Source organism: Microcebus murinus, chromosome 8 (genome assembly GCF_040939455.1).
Source record: "Microcebus murinus isolate Inina chromosome 8, M.murinus_Inina_mat1.0, whole genome shotgun sequence".
NCBI classification, from domain to species: domain Eukaryota; kingdom Metazoa; phylum Chordata; class Mammalia; order Primates; family Cheirogaleidae; genus Microcebus; species Microcebus murinus.
The window spans coordinates 101,546,427-101,565,398 of record NC_134111.1 but is presented as its reverse complement, the minus strand read 5'-3'; the positions used below and the strand labels follow the sequence as shown (position 1 = coordinate 101,565,398).

Here is an 18,972-nt window from a genome sequence, read left to right as displayed (position 1 = left end):
TCAGCGCCCGGATCCTCCGAGCCAGCCAATAGGAAGCCGAGAGAGGGCAGAAGGGGCGGAGTCGCCTGTTTGAGCCGGCGGCGCGCGGGGGACCTGCCGCCCGGGGTTGCTGCGCGGTTCGTGGCCGGGTCTGCCGCGAGCCATGGCGGGCGAGGTCCCGGGGCGGGACGCGCTGCTGCTGCGGAAGCTCAAGGAGAGCCGCTGCCGCTTCCAGAAGCGCATGCAGCGGCTGATAGAGAAGGTGCGGCCCGCGGCGTCCGCGAGGAGGGGCGGCCGGGGCCGGGGCTGCGGGCCGGGGAGGGGCCGGGCTCGGAGGGCGAGCGAGCGGGGCAGGCAGGGCTGGGGCTCCGGGGCGGAGCGGGGGCTCGGGACGCCCGGGCCAGACCAAGCCTCGAGCTGGCTGGCGCCTCCCTGGCCCGAGTCCCGGGCTGCTCGCGGGCCTCGGACCTGACGGGAAGCCCTTCCTTCCCCGCAGTACAACCGGCCCTTCGAGGACGCGCCGCTCGTGCAGATGGCCACGCTCACCTACGAGACGCCCCAGGGTAAGGAGGCGGCCTTCCCCTCCCGTGTGCTTACGGTGGAGAGTGGCAGTAGAATCGTGTGTTCGGCTATGGAATCTGAAATGCTGTCCCTGCTCTCCTGTGGGGTAAACCTTGGTCGCCTACCTAATGGGAGCCAAACCATCACTTGTTCCTTTGCACCTATAAAGGGCTCGTTTCCAACAGCGTTGCTTGTTAAAACAGAGTTCCTGAAGACACATAGATGCGTCCTGGTTAGACAATGCCTCTGCCTGCCTGGGTTGTCATCCCAGCTGGACACTTAGTGGACACGGGGGTTAAGTTGCTTAGCCGCACTGTGTCAGTGTCCTCATGTTAAAATGGGAAGGATGACAGCAGTTAGGTAGCGTCCTGTGAAGCTCTTGGAACGGTCCCCAGCCCTGGTAAACACTTGCAGTGTCTGTTGAGCACGTGAAGAGAGATCAGAAGCCGCCCTGTTTAATGGTTAATGTTGTGAACTGACCTCGAAATCTCACGAATTCTCCTTGGTAAATAGCTGGAGAAAGTTGGCACTGGGTGAGGTCAGTTCCTCCCCTACAGCCTTAGTAACAGCTTATCATTACTTACTAATGAAAGCAAATCTCAGATCAAATTCTGGGCTGCATTAAACATACAGGCACAAAAGGTTCGTAAGATCTGCTCCTTGAATTAAATGAAATATTTGCTCTCTGCCTTTTTGGCTGGTCTAGCCACACCTCGGATGAAAAGTTTACACAGGCAGAAACTAAAATATTCCAGTGACGTGATTCTGTTATTCTCTGCTCTGCACCAGGCCACGAGAAATGTAACCTGAGGGCAGGACACAGGGCTGTATAGGAATCCTTCCTAAGGGTGCGGCTGGCAGGCTTCTCTGTGTTCTTAGGGGTTGCTCATGCAAGGATGGGCAGTGTCTAGAATGTTGTGGACAATCCACGTTTCCTGAATACCACTGATTTCACCAGTGAGAATTCATTTTTTTTACTTTAGTTTGATGAGAACAATAGTGGAAGCAACTCAATACCCTGCAAGCAGTCTCTGTAGCATGTAGAAGACTCCTGGAAAGCTTGCTAAATAAAACACAGATTCCTGGGGCCACTCACAGCAATGCTACCTGCTGGTTTCAGTAGATTTGTGTTTCTAACATGCTCATGGCTAATGTTGCTAACACTGTGACACTGATTTTGATGAAGACAGCAGGGAAGTAATGTCAATGTTCACATGCATTGACAGCTTATCGTGTGCCCTACAATCCTAAGAGTTTCATATTTTGATTCTTAACAGTCCTTCGAGGCAGGCACTGTTCTTTGAGGACACTGTTCTGGAGGCTGTTGCCTCCAGACTCTAGAAGTCCAAAGCACTATCCATTGCGCCACGGAGCCAGCTTGTTCTTAGGTTCATCAATATTTAATAGCGGGTACAGCACAAAGAGGTCAAGTAACTTGGCCTGTGTCACTTAACCAAAGTGGCAAAGCCTTGACTTGACTTGGGGCCACATCCACAAGCCTCGCTCCATTCTTAGAAGGTCCACAAGGAACAATGGTCAAGAGTCCACTCTGCCCGGAGTTCACTTTCTGGCTCCACGGTGTGGGGAGGGGGCCTGGGCTAGCGGTTTGGGCTTCTTGTCTCTGTGTGTCCGTGTGTACAATGAACATGGTAGGTCCCTATCCCGTAGTGTGTTAGGGGCACTATATGAGTTCTATGTAAGTGGGTTGTTGTGATTACTAAATGAGGTACACTTGGAAAGTGCTTAGAATAGATCCTGGAACATAGTAAGCACCACATAAGTTTTTGCTGCTATTATTATATTAAGAACCATCTCAAGCCTTGCAACCCAACAACGATTCCTTCTTATTGCAGAGATTGAGTATATTGCCCAACCTGCTAGCTGGTAAGTGGCAGGACTAGGTGTACTTGAACTCCAGTGTTGATGCATGTGCTTGGGCTTGCTCTATACGTGTAATGCACAAATTGCCCTTAGAAAGCATTTACTCTGTATGGGAAGTAGAGATTGCCCTTGAAAAGTACTTACTTTCTCTCTATATGTATGGATTGCCCTCAGTGTATATATTTTAAGGAAAGTACCCAGCATGTGTATGTTCCTTGCTTACATTTAATTTTTTAGGTCAGTGATGTGATTTGATGAGCCATTGCCTACAAGGTAGTTGAGATTTCCACTAATGACAAATTTGTTTAATTTTGACTTTTAAAAAAACCCTTCACCTTCACAAAGGTGAACAACAAAAGAATATCAGAAACCTGGCTTGGTTTTAATTTTATCATTTTTTGGCCTGTCCCTTTGGCTCTCTCTGAGTGCAGATTGAGTAGGAATTCCTCATTCAAGATTACTTACGTGGTAATTTTTGTTTTTTTTTCTTAAGGCTTGAAAATTTGGGGTGGAAGACTAATAAAGGAAAGAAACAAAGGACAAATGCAGGTATTTAATGCCGGGTGTTGTTGCCAGAATGCCTCGCTGTGCAGGAGTGTGGCTGTGATAAAGGTGTGAGTGCACTTCTAGGGGCTGCTGCAGGGGACTTTGTTTGCTCACCTTGACTGCCCTGTTTTTCTGTTTATAAGGATTTACTGAGAAACATGTCTTCTGTTGCTTGTCAAGTGCAGGAAGGCGCTGTGTAATGTCTGGCCTTTTTTGTCACCCGTGTTTCCCGTCATAGGTCGGGTGGCTCTGACAACTGGATCGCACGTGCAGAGGCTGGGCTGGCTGGGTAACCCTCCCCTGGCCACACTCCAGCCCAGCGAGGGGCTCACTTTGTTGGGTCCTTATAGAAGAGACAAAATCCAGTTCTTCCTAGGGAAGAAAAATGCCTTCCTCCTCTGGGAGGAGGAAGAAGAGAGATAGGGGAGGATTCAATGTGCAGGATCACACATTTTTCCTTCTGCACTTTTCTACCTTTCAGAGACCGAGGTTTTTCCTTCCCTATTTGATCCAAAGGCGTGGCAGCTACAAGATCTATTATTTTAATGAAATGTGCTAATGCAGTTTGCCTTCCTACTGCAGCCCAGGGAGCCTTTTGTCATAGTAGCCTTTGCAAAATTGTCTGATGTCCCATTAGTCACTGCTTCTCAGATACCGCAGGGTCCCTCCTCACAGTCACAGGCCAAGGAGCTGATACTCAGGAGTGAGAACATCCAGGTTAAGGTGACTTAGCATTAATGGCAAATTGAAAGTCAAATCTTTTTTATTTTTTTGGTCATAGAAACGTTAGAAATACGTAGAACTACTTAAAATTAGTTTGACTTCCTTATGCAGATACAGTCACTAATGCTATTTTGGTATAATATGATTCCTTTTTATAATATACATCTTTATAAATACATATTTTTTACTCTCCTGTTTCCGGTTAATATATATGGAGAACCCCTCTCTTCATCATCTATTATATAATTTCAATCACCAATTTTTTAAACTGCTCTCCTGTTGACAGGCATTTAGCTATTTGTGCTTTCCTTATTATAAATCAGGGTCGGCACACTTAGTCCACAAAGGGCCAGATAGTAAATATTTTAGGCCTTGCAGCTGTGTTCTCTGTCATAACTTCTCAGCTCCATGGCATATGGGGGAAAGCAGTGTAGAAAATACGTAAATGAGCACATGGGGCTGTGTCCTGGTAAACTTTTATTTATAAAACCCTGTCCTCGATAATGTAGGACTAAAGAAACATCCATCAGGGAAATATCCTGGTCCTTATCTCTTCCCAATACTGATACCCTCCCTTTTTAGTAAATGCCAAGAAGTGGGATTATTGGGTCAAAGGAGATGTACTCTGTAAATTATGCATAATAGAGACACCCCCTCAGTGGACCGGTACTTGGATGGCCCTGGTGGCAGAATGTTCTGGACATCTATCTAAGGTTTTTGCTTAAAACATAGGGGGCCCCTGTCTGGAGTCTGCAGAATTTTCAGACCGTTTCTTGGGGTTATAAAACAACACAGTCTGTGATTGGAGCTTGGACATCTGTAACATCACAAAAATTCCCATTGGTGACTGTGCCCAAATCTGCCTTCACCTTTTCCCAAATGCTGGCGGTGTCCTGGAGGCTGTGGCAGGCTGTGCACCTGCCTACACTGGTTCGCTCACCACACAAGGCTTGCGTTCTCTGTAGGTACCCAAGCTGCCGAGCAGTTAGGGGTTTGTGTGGATCAGCTGCTCCCCCTGATTCTCAAACCAGGTTCCACCAGCCCCTCAGACACAGCCACGAAACGGCTCTGTAAACTCCAGGAAGTCCCACCTGATGTGATGGTTTCATTGGATGCAAAGGTGCTGATATTCTGGAACAGGATTCACTTACCACGCGGTGCTCAGGGTAGCGCCAAATCTCAAGTCCTTGGAGATAACAACTGGGGACCCTCACTAAAGGGATAGGCCTTGCCACCTTCTCACTGTCTGTTCTTGCAAGGCTAGGTGGTTCCTAAAATATTTTAACCATTCTGGCTTCTTGAAAATTCTAATTTCACTAATGAGACCCCATCAGTGCCATCTGCTGGGATTATCAGTGGGGCCTCGGGTGCAGTGGGCTCTAGGGCAGGTGCAGGCCTCGCCGGGAGGGCGGCTGGCTGACCAACCCTGCCGTGCAAGCTCCAAGTCAGCACCCAACTGCCCCTCCGGTGTAGCTGAGGCTTAAACCACAGGAGCGCAGGAGTCCTAGGCCTCATGACATCACCGTGCACGCTACGTCACATTGAGATAAAGACCACAGGGAGTCCTCCAGGGGCCTCTTAGCTATTTCTGGATTCTCCACGATGACCAAGTGACGGTTTTGTTCTTTTTCACTTCGTCTTGTTTGCCTCAGTCATCGTGGAGCCACACTTGGGCCAGGGCTGGGGTGTTAAGAGACAAGGGCACCTCCACGTGTGCCTCTGCTCTGTCGTTCAGGCAGCCGCCCTGGGCACAGCCCCAGGAAGAAAACTCTGCTGGTTTCCAAGGGTCACCTTGACCAGCTCATGGGCAACCTGAGGCCTTTCGGAAAGCAGATGTGCAGGGAGACGAGAAGCCTCGTGCAGCTTCCTGCTCCCTCCTGTGTTAGTGGAAGGATTGCAGGTTCATTACAGCGGCTTTGAACTGTGCTGTGTGTCTAACGAGTGTGTCTTTATTGACTTCTGCACCTCGAGGACTTCCCTGTGATGCCCACGGATGGGACACATGGCCCCGTGCGAGCCACAGCGCAAGGCCCTGAGCTTCCCGAACAAAGCACACAGGTCCTGGAAGCTGGTGAGTGTCACCTTTGTTAGAGCGAATTCAGGAGGGACTGGGCTTGTCACGTCTCTGTTACAGCAGTTTAAAGTCCACAGTCCTCATTATTAAAGTTTTTATTTTCTCTAAGATATATTTTAAAAACTAAAAACACCTTAAAGTGCCCTATCAATTCCTTCTGAGCTCCCTGGAGGATCGGGGGCCGTGTCTTGCCCACAGTTACATCTGCGGTGCTCAAATGTTTCTTGAATAAATAAATGTGCCCCCACTTAAAAAATGAATATCAAGATTTAATGAGATTGAAGCTTCGCCCTCACAGGGTGGTGGTGTGAATGCTCGCTTCTGTGCAAAAGCCGCCCGCCCCTGCCTCTGCGGCCACCCGTGTTTCCTTCCTCCTCCTCCTGCTCCTCTGCCGCCCCCCAGGCCAGCCCCCCTGCCCTCCCCTGACACTGGCCCGTGTCCTCAGGGATCCAGCCGTCACCCCTGCTTTCTTTCTGTCCTCAGCCCCTTTCAGTCCTCAGCATCCATCAGCATTGACACGAGCCCAGTTTCACCTTCAGCTCACAACACTTCATGGACCTCCCCCATCCCCCGTCCGTCCCGTGTCCCTCTCTAGCTCCCCCGCTTTGTTCAGTCCCTACAACCAAAGTCAGCCCCTGCTGGCCGGCTGCCTGGGACTCCCTCCCTGCGCGTGCTCCTCACCCGGCTCCATTCCGCTTCCAGCTCCGTCTGAGAGATGCCGTGACTGTCCCTGAGAGGGAATGCAAGCTCTTCTAAAAGTCCTGATTGAGATTTCCTTTTCTTACTTTCAGATTCAGAAAGCAGCGATGTCGATGCAACTTTAGACCAGGAAGATCTGGCTGCGTGGGCTGTCACGGTGAGCACTGCCTTTGGTGGCGCATGGCCGCAGTGAGCCTGGGCTCCGGGTGCACGTTCTCTCAGCTGTCAAAGCCCAGGCAGCCTGGGGCAGCACTGCCTGCACCTGTCTGTCTAGAAGTCCTCTTCTGAGGCTCACTCTCGCTGCTACCACCCCTCAAGTCTTTGGTTCCCCCCATTTGGGTCCCGTAAGGCAGTAGGTCCCTCCCCAGTCTAGCAGTTAGCGGCCGCTACCCTCCCCCGTTCAAGCTTCGTCTACTGAACTTACATGGTTGTGAGTCACCCTGGATGGTCTTCACTCAGCAAATAGAACTGACACACTGTGGTTCACGGAGTGCCATTTGCCTCCAGTACACAGGTGACATTAAAAGGGGGGCTCTAAGCCTTGCTCCACAGAGCCAGCGTCACAGGGAGGTGTTCTAGGAAGTATCTCCCGGTCAGCCCTTAGTCACCAGGTCTTGTAATCAGGCAGCGTCACTAACCTAAATGGTAAGTGTTGTCAAAACACTTACCAACACTTACCAAGTGTTGTCAAAAGTGTTTCTCAGAGTGCCCGGTGGTCACGGAAGCCACCACTCTCCTTATAGGATGCGCTTCTCACCTCCCTCTAGCTAGGATAGATCAGAATTCACGCTGAGCTTAACCCACTCAGGTGTCTTTGCTGGCCCCTGTGTCACGTGCCGTCACATGCTAGCATGGCTGGCGCACGGTTTTCCTCTAAAACTGCTCTTTTTATGCAAGGGTTGCCCATACACCCATGTGACTTTTAGTGACTAAGCAGAAACAGGTAATGACCCTGAGGAAGGAAAGGGGTACCTACTGAAGTGTCAAGTAGGGATTGGCAGCGAGGTGGCGTGGGTGGCCCCGGTAGTGAAGAACTGGCCCTTCCCTGGCAGTGTGTGTGTCATCCTCCCTGGTCAGCCTACCCAGGTGCAGAGAATGGAGGGTGACACCTGTTCCTAGTGTCTGGCGGATGGAGATAGACCATTCCTGGCCTCCCGAGTTAGAACACTGACCAGTTGGGGTTATTACTAGTGAAAACAACCTGGATATTCTTAGATGAGGTTAGTTGAGTCCTAACCTCATCTAAGAATATCCAGGTTGTTTTCATTTTTTGTTTCTGTTCTTATAATGCTGTCATAACTTCTCCAGACTTTTACTTTTGTGTGTGTGTATTTTTTTGTCTTTTAATTTTCTTTTGGGTTGTTCACATTGGGTAAATTTCCTAAGGTCAGATTACTGGGTCGGCGGAATTTCAGAGCAGCTGAACTACTTTGTGCTGCTAACAGCAGGAAGTGAGAAAGTAACTTTGGGTCACTTCATTTACAGATCTGTGCATTAGTGAGCTTGCCAGTTTGTTCCAGAATTCAAGAGGTCATCTGCACCCAAAAGCTCCTAAGAATACTGACTTCTCTTTTTTTGATCAGCCTGCAGTGCCTCAAAGCCCTTTGAAAAATGAGTTAAGAAGAAAATACTTAACCCAAGTGGATATACTGCTACAAGATTCAGGGTGTTTTGAGGTAATAAATTTTTCAGTGTTTGTTTTTTATATAATTAGGTCGTACACTAATGACACATGGGGATACAATATGATCATGTTTTTTGTTTACTCTCAATGGAGCCTATAAAGAGCATTTTGAACAATTATTCCCAAACTGTTTTATTCACGTGTTGACAGGCTTCTGCTCTCCTTGAATGAACACTCCAGGTCCCCAAGGGCAGCGCCATGAGGGCAACTGGCGGAGGTGGGAGCCCTCCTGGGCGCACCCTCCACTGCCCGCTGTTCTGGGGCGGCTCAGAGTCCAGTAGGGCCACGTGTGGGGCTCTCAGGGGCAGCCCTGGCCTCTGGATGGAGGGCTTTGAAGCTGCATAACTAGGGAGGCAGTGGCTCCCACCTTCCCTGGCGTGACCAGGCAAGGGTCAGCAGCAAGGTGAGTCGGCTGCCTGGTGGCCCTAGCCTGTCCCTCCTGCTCTGGGGTCGTGGTGGGGTGAAGCCTTGGGTGGCAGTATGGATGGCACAAGAGGTGGGTGGCCTGGCCAGCTCCCCTCCCAGGCTGCCCTCAGTTCCTCTGCAGCTGCCTTCTCGGAGCTTTGCCCAAGGAAGAGTGAAAAAGCTAAAGATGGAGCTTCCTATGCGGACGCCACAGCCTTAGTTTTCCCAGTTCTGTCAATGTCTTTTTTTACAATAAAGGACGTTTTAATACCAAATAGCTAGAAAGTACACATTGCAGAATAAAGAGTAGTTCAACTCCCAAAAGGCGGCAGTCGTAACTGCGCTGCTGACCCGCGCAAGGCCTGTGTGTGAGGGCCGCTGACTCAGTGGCTGTACTAGGAATGAGTTTTTCCTTTACCCTAAAGCGGTAAGTGGTGTCCTCTTGGTTGCTGTGTTGATCAGAGGCAGAGACTGGAGTTAAGAACGGCTCTATCGGGTCTCCTCTGCCCACCACGCCCCTGGCCCCTCTGTGTTCTTGTTGTCCGAGTATCGTGGTGGACAAAGGAAAGCCACCAACCTTTCCAGGTGAGGGAGTTACTGGCAGACAAGTGGTAGCTTGGAGGCCACATGGACAGAGTTCCCAGTCTTACTGGGACACTTCTTCCGTCCACTGCTGGAAACCCAGCCGGCCCCTGTCACCATGGTTACATGCTGGTCAACTCCGCCATGCTAAGACTCGCAGTCGGTGTTGACGGGGGAGCAGCCCTTCACACCACTGCTGGGGGACGTTGCATGGTGAGAGGACAGCCCCGCTCTGTGCGCCCTGGGTCTCGACATTTGACAGCTCTTGTAACCACTGGCTTTGATTTCAGTGCGCAGACGACGACGGAGCTGAAAAGGACACACTCGTGACCCTGCTCCCCTCGCTGGCCTCCGCCGCCACGCCTGCCCCTGGTGAGTGTGACGCAGACGCTTTGCGTGAACCGTGCGTGCCCCCCGCGCTTTTGCTGGGGCCCTGCGCAGCCCCGCAGCTCAGCGCTGCTCGTGCCGAGATTTGGAAAGTCTCACGTTAAGGAAAATGAGCTGTTTTTCCCTCTAAAATTCTGCTGTTGATCCCAGCTTAACCAGTTTGAAAAGTTTTGGCCCTCCAGGAGCACAGGACTAGTATAAAGAAAGAACACCCTTCTCCTGTTTCACAGTTAACATCTTGTCACATGTGCTTTGTCACCCACCCCACCCCCGGCACATACATATCCCTCCGGTATGTGTGTGTTTGCAGTTGTGTGTTTACTGTTCCGCACGTACCTCCTAAGAACAGGCTAATTCTCCTACATGGCTGCAGAAAGCTTAGCGCAAGCCAGAAATCGAACATTGACACACACGATTTCACCCATCTGTGCTGGTCTAGGCAGACTGTCCCTCAGTTTGGACCTGTCTTATTGCTTCCTCATGGTTAGGTTCATGTTAAACATTCTTGGCAAAAACACTGCATGGGTGAAATATCTCCTCAGGACATCAGGTCAGTCTGCCCTGTTGGCAACTTTTGAGCCTGGCGCTTTGGCTCCGTTGGGACCCACCCAATTTCTCCCACGAAAGGGCCTTTTGCCTTGGAGCCTTCTCTGGTGACCCTCTGAGGTCTCCGGCAGCCTTACGTTCAGAGTTATTTGGATTCTTTTTCCTCTTTTAGTTATTAATTGGACACACAGGCTTGTTTTTTCCCATTTATGTTTGACCTAACCTTGGGGTTTTTCCCATCCTTGTTGGTTTAATTTCACTTTTTTAAACATATAAAACATCGAACAAGGTGCAAAGCTCAAAGCTGTATAAAGAGGTGTTGTGTTCAGGAGTCTTCCTCCCCCTCCACCCATCCCTGGAGGGAAAGTGTCATTTTCCAGTTTCTAATTAGCTTTTGAAAAGGCATCTACCTTCCAAACAGCCACGGTGGGGAAGGAAGACTCCTTTGGGGAAGGTAGGATGGAGAGTAGGAATGAAATCTTGGTAGCTAAAGAGACATCTTTGAGAAGAGTCTATTCCTAAATATTTGTGGAGTTTTTGTTTTATTTATTTATTTTTTTGTATTGTTTAAGAAAACACAGTCATGATCCACTCTTAAGTTCTATGACCTGTGCATATGGACGGCTTTGTTTATGTTTCTCCCCAGGATACAGTAGTGCTGTCTCTGGAGAGAGTCCTGGGGACCCAGCTGAATCAGCTTCATCTCCCAAACAATGGGACCCTCCGCGTCCTTGCTCAACAGACATGGCCATAGTATCTAGAAATGACAGTCTCTCACTAACAAGGACCAGTAGCAGCAGCTTCTTAAGCAGCCAGTCCTTTGTAGATGACGACATTTGCAACGTGACAATCAGTGACTTGTACGAGGGCATGGTGCACTCGATGAGCCTGCTGCTGAGTTCGAAGCCCTCAAGCATTATCTCCACCAAAACGTTCATCATGCAGAACTGGAACGCGAGGAGGAGGCACAGATGTAAGAGCAGGATGAACAAAACATACTGCAAAGGAGGCAGACATTTTCAGAGGCGCCCCAAGGAGAGGTTTTTACCCTCCTCTGAGCCTGTGCAAGAGAGAGGAGTATTAAGAGATCGTAAGAACCTACTAGATGTTTCTTACTGTAAGACAGGTTTAAAATTGGAAAAAGCTTTTCTTGAAGTAAAACCCCAAATCCAAAAGTCAGATCCGAGTTGGAAGGAGCTTAAAGTGACACCCCAGAAGTATTCCTTATTGACTTATTTAGGCCCCATTGGAACACATAGTCCTGATCAGGAAAATAGATATATGACATTAAAATGGTTACTTTCTCCTGTAAAAAGGGTTTATAGACCAAGAATACTACCGGGCCATGGAGGGACTTGTCATAGGGAGATTGAAATCAAATTCAATGAGCTCTATCGGAAATACTGCCTGACTCCCAGCAGACAGCCTCGCCTGACTGGCCCCCCCGGTTCCTGGGCTGTGGACGTGCATAGAGGCGGTCCCACCAGCCCTGGTGGCCGCCAGGGCTTAGAAACCCACAGGCTGAGTTTCCCTTTCAACAAAGCAAAAGCAAAAAGTCTGACCGAGGCTTTTGAAACTGCAGGCAGAAGACCCACGGAGGAGAATGGGTGCCTGCCGAGGGGAGGTTCCTCTTTGTCACTCTCAAATGCCAGCCCCACACCGAGCCCGGGTCGCTCTCAGCAGATGCCTGACTTTCATTTCCAAGGAATCAGTTCTGGAACGTTTAGAAAGTCCGTATCGCCTGGCAGAGTTGTTTCAGTACCAAGGATAGGACCTCTGGGCTCTGGAAGAGACCGTTATGATGAAATCAAAGAACAATTTGACAAGCTTCATCAAAAGTACTGCCCGAAATCGCCTGTGCGGGCGAGGGCGCCTTTAGGTATTAGAGCGTCTCCAGGTAAAGCAAGTGTGGAAGTTTGGTACCAAACAGAAGATTTAGGAACGTTAAATCCAGACCCTCGCTTCCAGGGTTCCCCAAAGTTATCGCTGTCCTCGTCACCCATGAGAAGTCTGCTGGGCTCAGCTGCAACTGTGGCTCATCCATCTGCCCGCGTCCCTTCTGCTACCGGGAGGGACCTTCAGTCGCCTGCAAAAAGACTCAGGTTATCAGACCCCTGGGGGTGTGGACGAGACGTCCATTCCCGGGATTCCTCCGGTTGGGTGGGCAGAGCCGCCCCCAGACCGGGAGAGCAGGGCAGCTCCTCACAGCCCGACTCGGAGGAGGAGAAGGTGCGTTTCTGTTTGTTGCAGGTGGAGTTTTCTGAGTGACCCCTCTGGGCAGAGCCTTTTTATGGTGGGAACCTTCATGCCACTTTTGAAGAATCTCTGTAGAATTCTTACACGAGCATTAACTTTCCAAGCATTCTCCCAAATTCTTTTCCTCCCTCTGAAATCAGCATTTCTATCAAGAACGTGTCTGTGTGTACACAATGCATCAAGCTTTTTATGGCAGGAACCTTTGTGCCACTTTGACAAATCTCTGCAGAACTCTTACGTGATTGCTGATTTTCCTTCCTCTGAAATCAGCATTTCTATCCAGAACATGTTCGTGTGTAAGATGCATGAAGGTGGAACAGAAAATGTTCTCCTAGGAAAAGTTTTACACACTTTCCGTTGGAATGCATCTGGGGGTTTCTTCCACAAACCCTCACTTACTATGCTCGATCCTTTGTCAAACTGTCATTTCCGACCTCTTTATGTGACGCTGCTGTGAGGCAAAACTCTTCTGGAAGTGATGACCCCCAGTCTGCTTCCGGGTTCCTGGCAGGGAGGAGCAGGCCACGGCCACGGCCACCTCACTCCTGCCCTGCGGACACTCCCGGCGCTCGGCTTCGAGGTGTCCGTGTGCCCCGAGGTCTCCCTTTGCCCCGCGCTGCGGTTCAGCGTGTGCAGATCACGCCAGCTGAAGTTCTAGTGTGTGCCATTTCATTTTCTCCAGAGACAGATGGACAGGTGGTGGGGTGGGGTGGGTCCCTGTGAGTTGTGACCTTTGGTGTATTAAGTGCCAGACCCCCCCAGTGCGGCCTCTGTGTCCACGAGCTGGGATTTGGGCAACATGGCCCTTTTAGCTGAGCGCAGCCACTTAGCGCTGGCTGGCGGGATGTGGCTGTGGGTTTGGTTCGGCCGGTTCCCGGGTTTTACGTGTTTGCGGTTCGGGCAGGCAAGGCAGTGTCTCCAGCCCCCTGTCTCCCTTGCCCACCCAGCAGCCAGCTTCTCCAAGGTCTTTGGGAGGCTCCGTGTGTAGGGAACGTTAGTCCCAGCTGGGCCTGTTTGGCCTGCTGGCTCTCAGCTGCTGGCTCCTGCCTTTGCAGCCTGCAGTCCAGCCCTTGCACGACTGAGACCCTCACTCCCATACCCCCAGCGGCCTGCTGTGGCTTCAGCCACACGGTGGGGCCTTTCTCACTGTCACTGTCCTTCCTATGCCCCTGGGCTTCTCCCCCTTTCCTTCCCAGGGGGCTTTTCGCTGGCGTTCTTGCTCCTGCCCTCCAGCCATTTGCTCTCGTGTCCCCAGACTCCTTCCCCCAGCCGCCCACCTGCACAGCTCCCGCCCAGGTGCACACGGTGCCACAGCGCGGAGCTGCTGGACACAGGCCAGTCCCCTAGGCTGGGGACACAAGGTAGGATCTTTATGGCTCAGGCTCCTTGGCTCGGTCCTAGAAGCTCCCAGGTTTTATTGGGTTTTGTTTTTTTAAGTCGCTTCTGTGTATAAAATCATACTATTTGAGCTGACCAGATGCAGATTAGACAAGCATATAGCGTCATGTGTCTTCCCAGTTGAGGATCGGTGTAAATCTCTGGGTGACGACAGGACCACTGCTAGCATCTGGGGCCTTTGGTGAGACAGACCCAAGGGCAGGCCAGACCTGGAGAGCCACCCTTCCCTCCCCGTGGCCAGGGTCCTCCAAAGCTCCTCCCCTCTCAGTGCGTGGCTCACGCAGGCCCTTCCCTTCGGCCTACCCAGCCCCACTCCTGTGCCCACAGGGCTCTTTCAGACCCAGCCACAGGCCAGGTTACTTTCAGGTGCAGTTCAGTGAGGCTTTCCAGGAGTCTCAGTCGCTTCTGCATGGCAGGTGCTTCGTGGAGGTCGCTTGCAGAAGGAGTCTGAGGAAGAAGGATTGTTTGAGCCCAGGAGTTTGAGGTTGCTGTGAGCTAGGCTGATGCCTTCACACCTGTCTCTTGCCTTCACACCTGGGCCTGGGCCCTTCCCTCTCCTGGGAAGTCCTGCCTTGGTTCCCCGGGGCAAAGGCCCCCCTGGCATTTTTACTTGCTCGGACTACAGAGCTTTCTCTTCTAGGCCCAGCCTCATAGCAGGGACCCCAGCTTCACAGTGGAGAACGTGTGAGGTTGCATGTTGTGAATGTCACAGTGCCCGGGCATGGGAGACTGGGCTGACAGCTCAGCCCCGGGTGGCCCAGTGGGGCTCTCCCAGCCCCCTGGAATCTGATAGCAAGTCCTGTGACTGTGGCCAGATGCCACTCAGTTTCGTCTTAATCTACAATAGAAACGTTTAAACAGTTCGCCTACTTATTTTATCTTTCTGCTTTCCCTACTTAAATGGTAAAATTTCTTGAGGAGAGGGGCCAGCTCTTCACGAGCTGTGACTACATGAGGCATTGCGGTGACTGACGTCTGAGCGCTTTCTGTGTGCCAGGTCACGCTGGGCTGTTTTGAGCCCTTATCTTCATCCCCGTGCAAATTTGCTAGACAGGTCTGTGGGTAGGCAGGCTCGCTCTCCTTTCTATAGAGAAGGAAGCACAGCTTACGTCTCCCAAATTCACACAGGCAGTGCTGGCTTGTTAAACATTTCTTAGGGTGTGTGTTTAATGTGCTGGCATTTTTTTCTTTTCTACAACGGGCACACAAATCTTTCCGTGGGTGCAGCGGAATAAACAGAAAACAGTTGAGCTTTTGCTGACCGGCGTTGGGAGTTCCCAGTAGAATTTTACTGAAATCATTTTGTCTTTTTTTGTTTTTGTTTTTTTCTTCTAGAGGAATGAAGGACGCTTTCAGGATGGAAGAGAAAATTGGTTTTTGTGCTAGGAAAATTCAAAGCTAAAAATCTCCAGCCAGGTTAACGTTGGAGCGTTGTCTCTCTATACTCTCGCCCTCTGTTTATGGTTGTTGTTTTGTTTTATTTTGTTTTGTTTTTAATTCCCAAGACAACGTGAGAACTTGGTTGACTTATCTGTCCTTAAAGCAAATGTCAGTGAAATCAGCTGCATAGGAGATGACTCTGCATATAGAAATTGTGTGAATAAATGCTCGATTAAAATGTTTCAGGTCATCGTTTGTAGGCCTTTGTTTCACATGTTTTCTTTCTTAAATTTAGACACGTCCAGAGACACGTCCTTCTCCCTTAGGTTTCCTATTTCATTAGAGAGTGTCGTTTGCTTGTGAAACCTGAGTTTAAGCCCTGGATACAAGTCATCCTTAAAGGAAAATACAGCTCCTTTGTCTTTTAAATTCAAAACCATGGACAGCAGATTAAAACCTAATACAGGTTAAGCGTCCCTCATCTGAAATGCTTGGGACCAGAAGTGTTTTGGATTTCGTGGTTTTTCAGTATTTGAGATATTTGCATATACAGTTGACTCTTAATCAACAAGGGTTAGAACAGACCAGGTCCACTTAAATGTGCATTTTCTTCTGTCTTCACCACTGCTGTGACAGCAAGACAAACCCCTCCTCTTCCTCCTCCTCAGCCTGCTCAACATGAAGACAGTGAGGATGAAGATCTTTATGAGAATCCACTCCCACTTAGTGGACAGTAAATATATTTTTCTTCCTTATGACTTTCTTAATAACATTCCTTTTCTCTAGCTTACTTTACTGTAAGAATATAGTATATAATACATGCAACATACAAAATAACGTGTTAATGGACTGTTTGTTATCAGTAACACTTCTGGTCAACAGTAGGCTATTAATAGTTTAGTTTTTGGGGAGTCAAAAGTTTTTGACTACATGGGGGTGATTGAGACGCCTACCCTGCATTGTCGAAGGGTGAGCTATACATGAGGAGATATCTTGGGGGTGGGATCTAGGTCTAAATATGACATTTATTTATGTTTTATATATACCTTATCACATAGCCCGAAGGTAATTTTATGTGATATTTTTAATAATTTTGTATATTATTAAAAGCAAAGTTTTAACTGTGACTTGTCACGAGATCAGGCATGAAATTTTCCACTTGTGGCAACATATTGGCACTCAGAATGTTTCACATCTTTGGATTACGCATGTTCAACCTATATAATTCACCCATAAAAAATAATTCCTATCATCCTTATATTTTTAGATGAAAACATGTTGTATTTTAGCAGTCCTGCTAGTTCCAAAACGCTCTTGCAACCATAACAGCATCTATGACGCCTTGTGATTTTTAGTGCAGCCATTCATGACAGGATATCACAGTGACTTTTTTTTTAAATGAAATATTTCAAATATTCAGAGTGCAGTAACACAACCCATGCTGGAGTAAACTGTTGTTAGTATATTGCTGTGTGCGTTTTGGCTTTTTGTGAATGAAAGGTTAAAGATTAAGTTATGCACTGTCATTCCCTTCCCCGCCCTGGGCTGATGCTGGCGTGCGTCCCTTCCCCCCACACCTTGTGCTGGGACCACGTTACCTGTGTGCACGAGTCCGCGCTGGCTAAACGCCGGGGACTGGGTGGCTAAAGTGACAGAGATCTATTTCCTCACGGTTCTGGAGGCTGCACGTTTGAGGCAAGGAGGCAGCACGGTCGGGTTTTGGTGGGGGCTCTCTCCCTGGCTTGCAGGCAGCCGCCTTCTTGCCGTGTCCTCACTAAATGGAGGGAGAGAGAGCTCTCTCTGCTGTCTCTTGTAATGGCTCTAATCCCACCTTCGTGACCACATCCAAACCTCATCGCCTCCCAAAGGTTCCGTCTCCAAATACCGTCACCCAGTGGTTAGGGCTTTACCGTATGAATTCGAGGGACACAATGAGGTCCACCGCACTGTGGATCAGTAAGGCAGGCGCATGCTGCTTACAGCCGAGAACCTGGCCGAGAGCCCTAGACCTCGCAGGAGGCTGGAGTGGGCTGCTGGCTCAGGCCCGGCCAGGGCAGAGTGGCCCCTGCGATTCTAGGCCTTCTCCTTGGCCTGCTGCTTCCTAAGAAGCGCACAACCCGTCCTTTCCCTGTCATTAGGAAAACCATCATTCGTACCCAGACGGCTTGTGTCTCACCTTTCCCTCAAGCCCAGCAGACTGTGCTGAGGTCTTGTTGGCTGGGCCAGGCCTGGCTGCAGACGGGCTGCGAAATAGTTTTGATCATCTAGTGGAAGGTGAGGCAGAAGGAACCTGGCGTGGGTCTTAGCCAGTTTATAAGGTCTGCCAGTAAAGGACCCACAAACTATGTGCCGTATAGTCTCTATGTTTTTAACTTCCATGTGAATCATTTAACACCATGTACTTCTGACAGGAGCTAATGCATGTGGGCTTCTCTCATTTTAAGCATTCACTAGGCAGTTACTTCACTGTCCTGAGCATCTGGATAGAAACACATCGCCCGGGGTCCTTGTGCACTAGTGTAAATTTATCTGAGGCACACACCTAGAAGCGAACTGTGGGTTATGGATAGGTGCATCTTTAACTTACCTGATAATGCCGAATTGCTTTCCCAAACAACTATTCTGCTGCGCTAAACCCAGCAATGTGAGAGGTGCCACTTCCCCATGTTGCTGGCAGCCTTTGAGCTAGGGTGGGTGTGAAGTGTGTTGCATCACGATCTGCTTTCTCTTGGTGACCTGAGTTCGCACGTCTTCCTGGGAGTGCTGGTTTCTCCAGTGTCCTCTCACTGTTTCTGTTTGCCTGTTTGTTTCTTACTGTTTGGGGTATGTTCTGGATCCTACCGTAGGAACCAATCCAGTTTTATTTTAGTTGCAAGTAACTGCTCCCTTCTATGATTTGTCCTTTACATTTATGGCATTTTTATGTACCAAAGTTATATCTTAACACAGTCAGTGCTAATGGTTTGAATGTAGTTTGTCTTGAAATTTAATTGCCAATGTAACAGGATCAGGAGGTGGGGTATAGTGGGAGGTGTTTGAATCATGGCAAAGGATCCCTCACAAGCACATTAATGCCATCTCTAAGGAGTGCCTGCTCCCTCAGGACTGAATTAGTTATTGTAAGAGCAGGTTGTTATAAAGCAAGGTTCCCCTTCATGCTTGGTCTCTGCACATACCCACCTTTCCACTTCCCCACCAGGTCTGCATGTAGCATGTAGCCCTCCCCAGAGGCTGAGCAGGTGCAGGCGTCATGCTCTTGGACTTTCCAGCTACCAGAATCATGAAGTAAATACACCTTTCTTTATAAATTATCCAGCCTCAGGCATTCTGCTACAGCAACGCTAAGTGAACTAAGACAAGCAGCTAGCTTAACCCTTTTCCTGGCATCTATTACTTTTTAAAGAAAAACCTTACACTTAGGATCAAAAATACTATGTTGTCCTCGATGTCGTTTTTCACCTTTAGGTCTATAAAGCATCTAGAAATATTTTTGCACAGGTATGAGGGGAGAGCCAGTTATACAGATGTACAGCCCTCTCCCCATACGTGTGTTGGACAGCATGCCCATCCCCACTGTGCCAGGGGTGTCCAAGCTTGTCCAGCAACACGCTCCATCACTTGGTAGAAAATAACTTCATTATTTGTTCCATGGGAGTTACAAAACTACTATTGAAAACCACTATTCTAGAGAAGCCTTAAGCATGGATTGATGTTTCAACTGTCAGCAACCCTCCTGTTGATGGGACCCCGTATGGTGACTGCCTTCAGCAGCTGTAGTGGGAACATCTTGGAAGTCCTGTTTTCACCTGCTCTGGGGACAACAAGCCTATTCTGCCAATGGCCTGAGTATAGGAAAAGTTTTCCCACAGTG

General features: G+C 49.4%; 1 protein-coding gene across 1 annotated transcript; it reads left to right on the top strand.

The window, feature by feature from the left end:
- Positions 1-69: 69 nt before the first annotated feature.
- On the top strand, positions 70-15,360 carry HJURP (Holliday junction recognition protein). Its single transcript, XM_012791570.3, has 9 exons — positions 70-241; positions 476-542; positions 2,915-2,970; positions 5,662-5,761; positions 6,556-6,620; positions 8,047-8,139; positions 9,425-9,506; positions 10,714-12,296; positions 15,057-15,360. Exons 1-9 carry the CDS (start codon positions 143-145, stop codon positions 15,105-15,107), a joined length of 2,196 nt encoding a protein of 731 aa, XP_012647024.2. The 5' UTR covers positions 70-142; the 3' UTR covers positions 15,108-15,360.
- Positions 15,361-18,972: the final 3,612 nt, after the last annotated feature.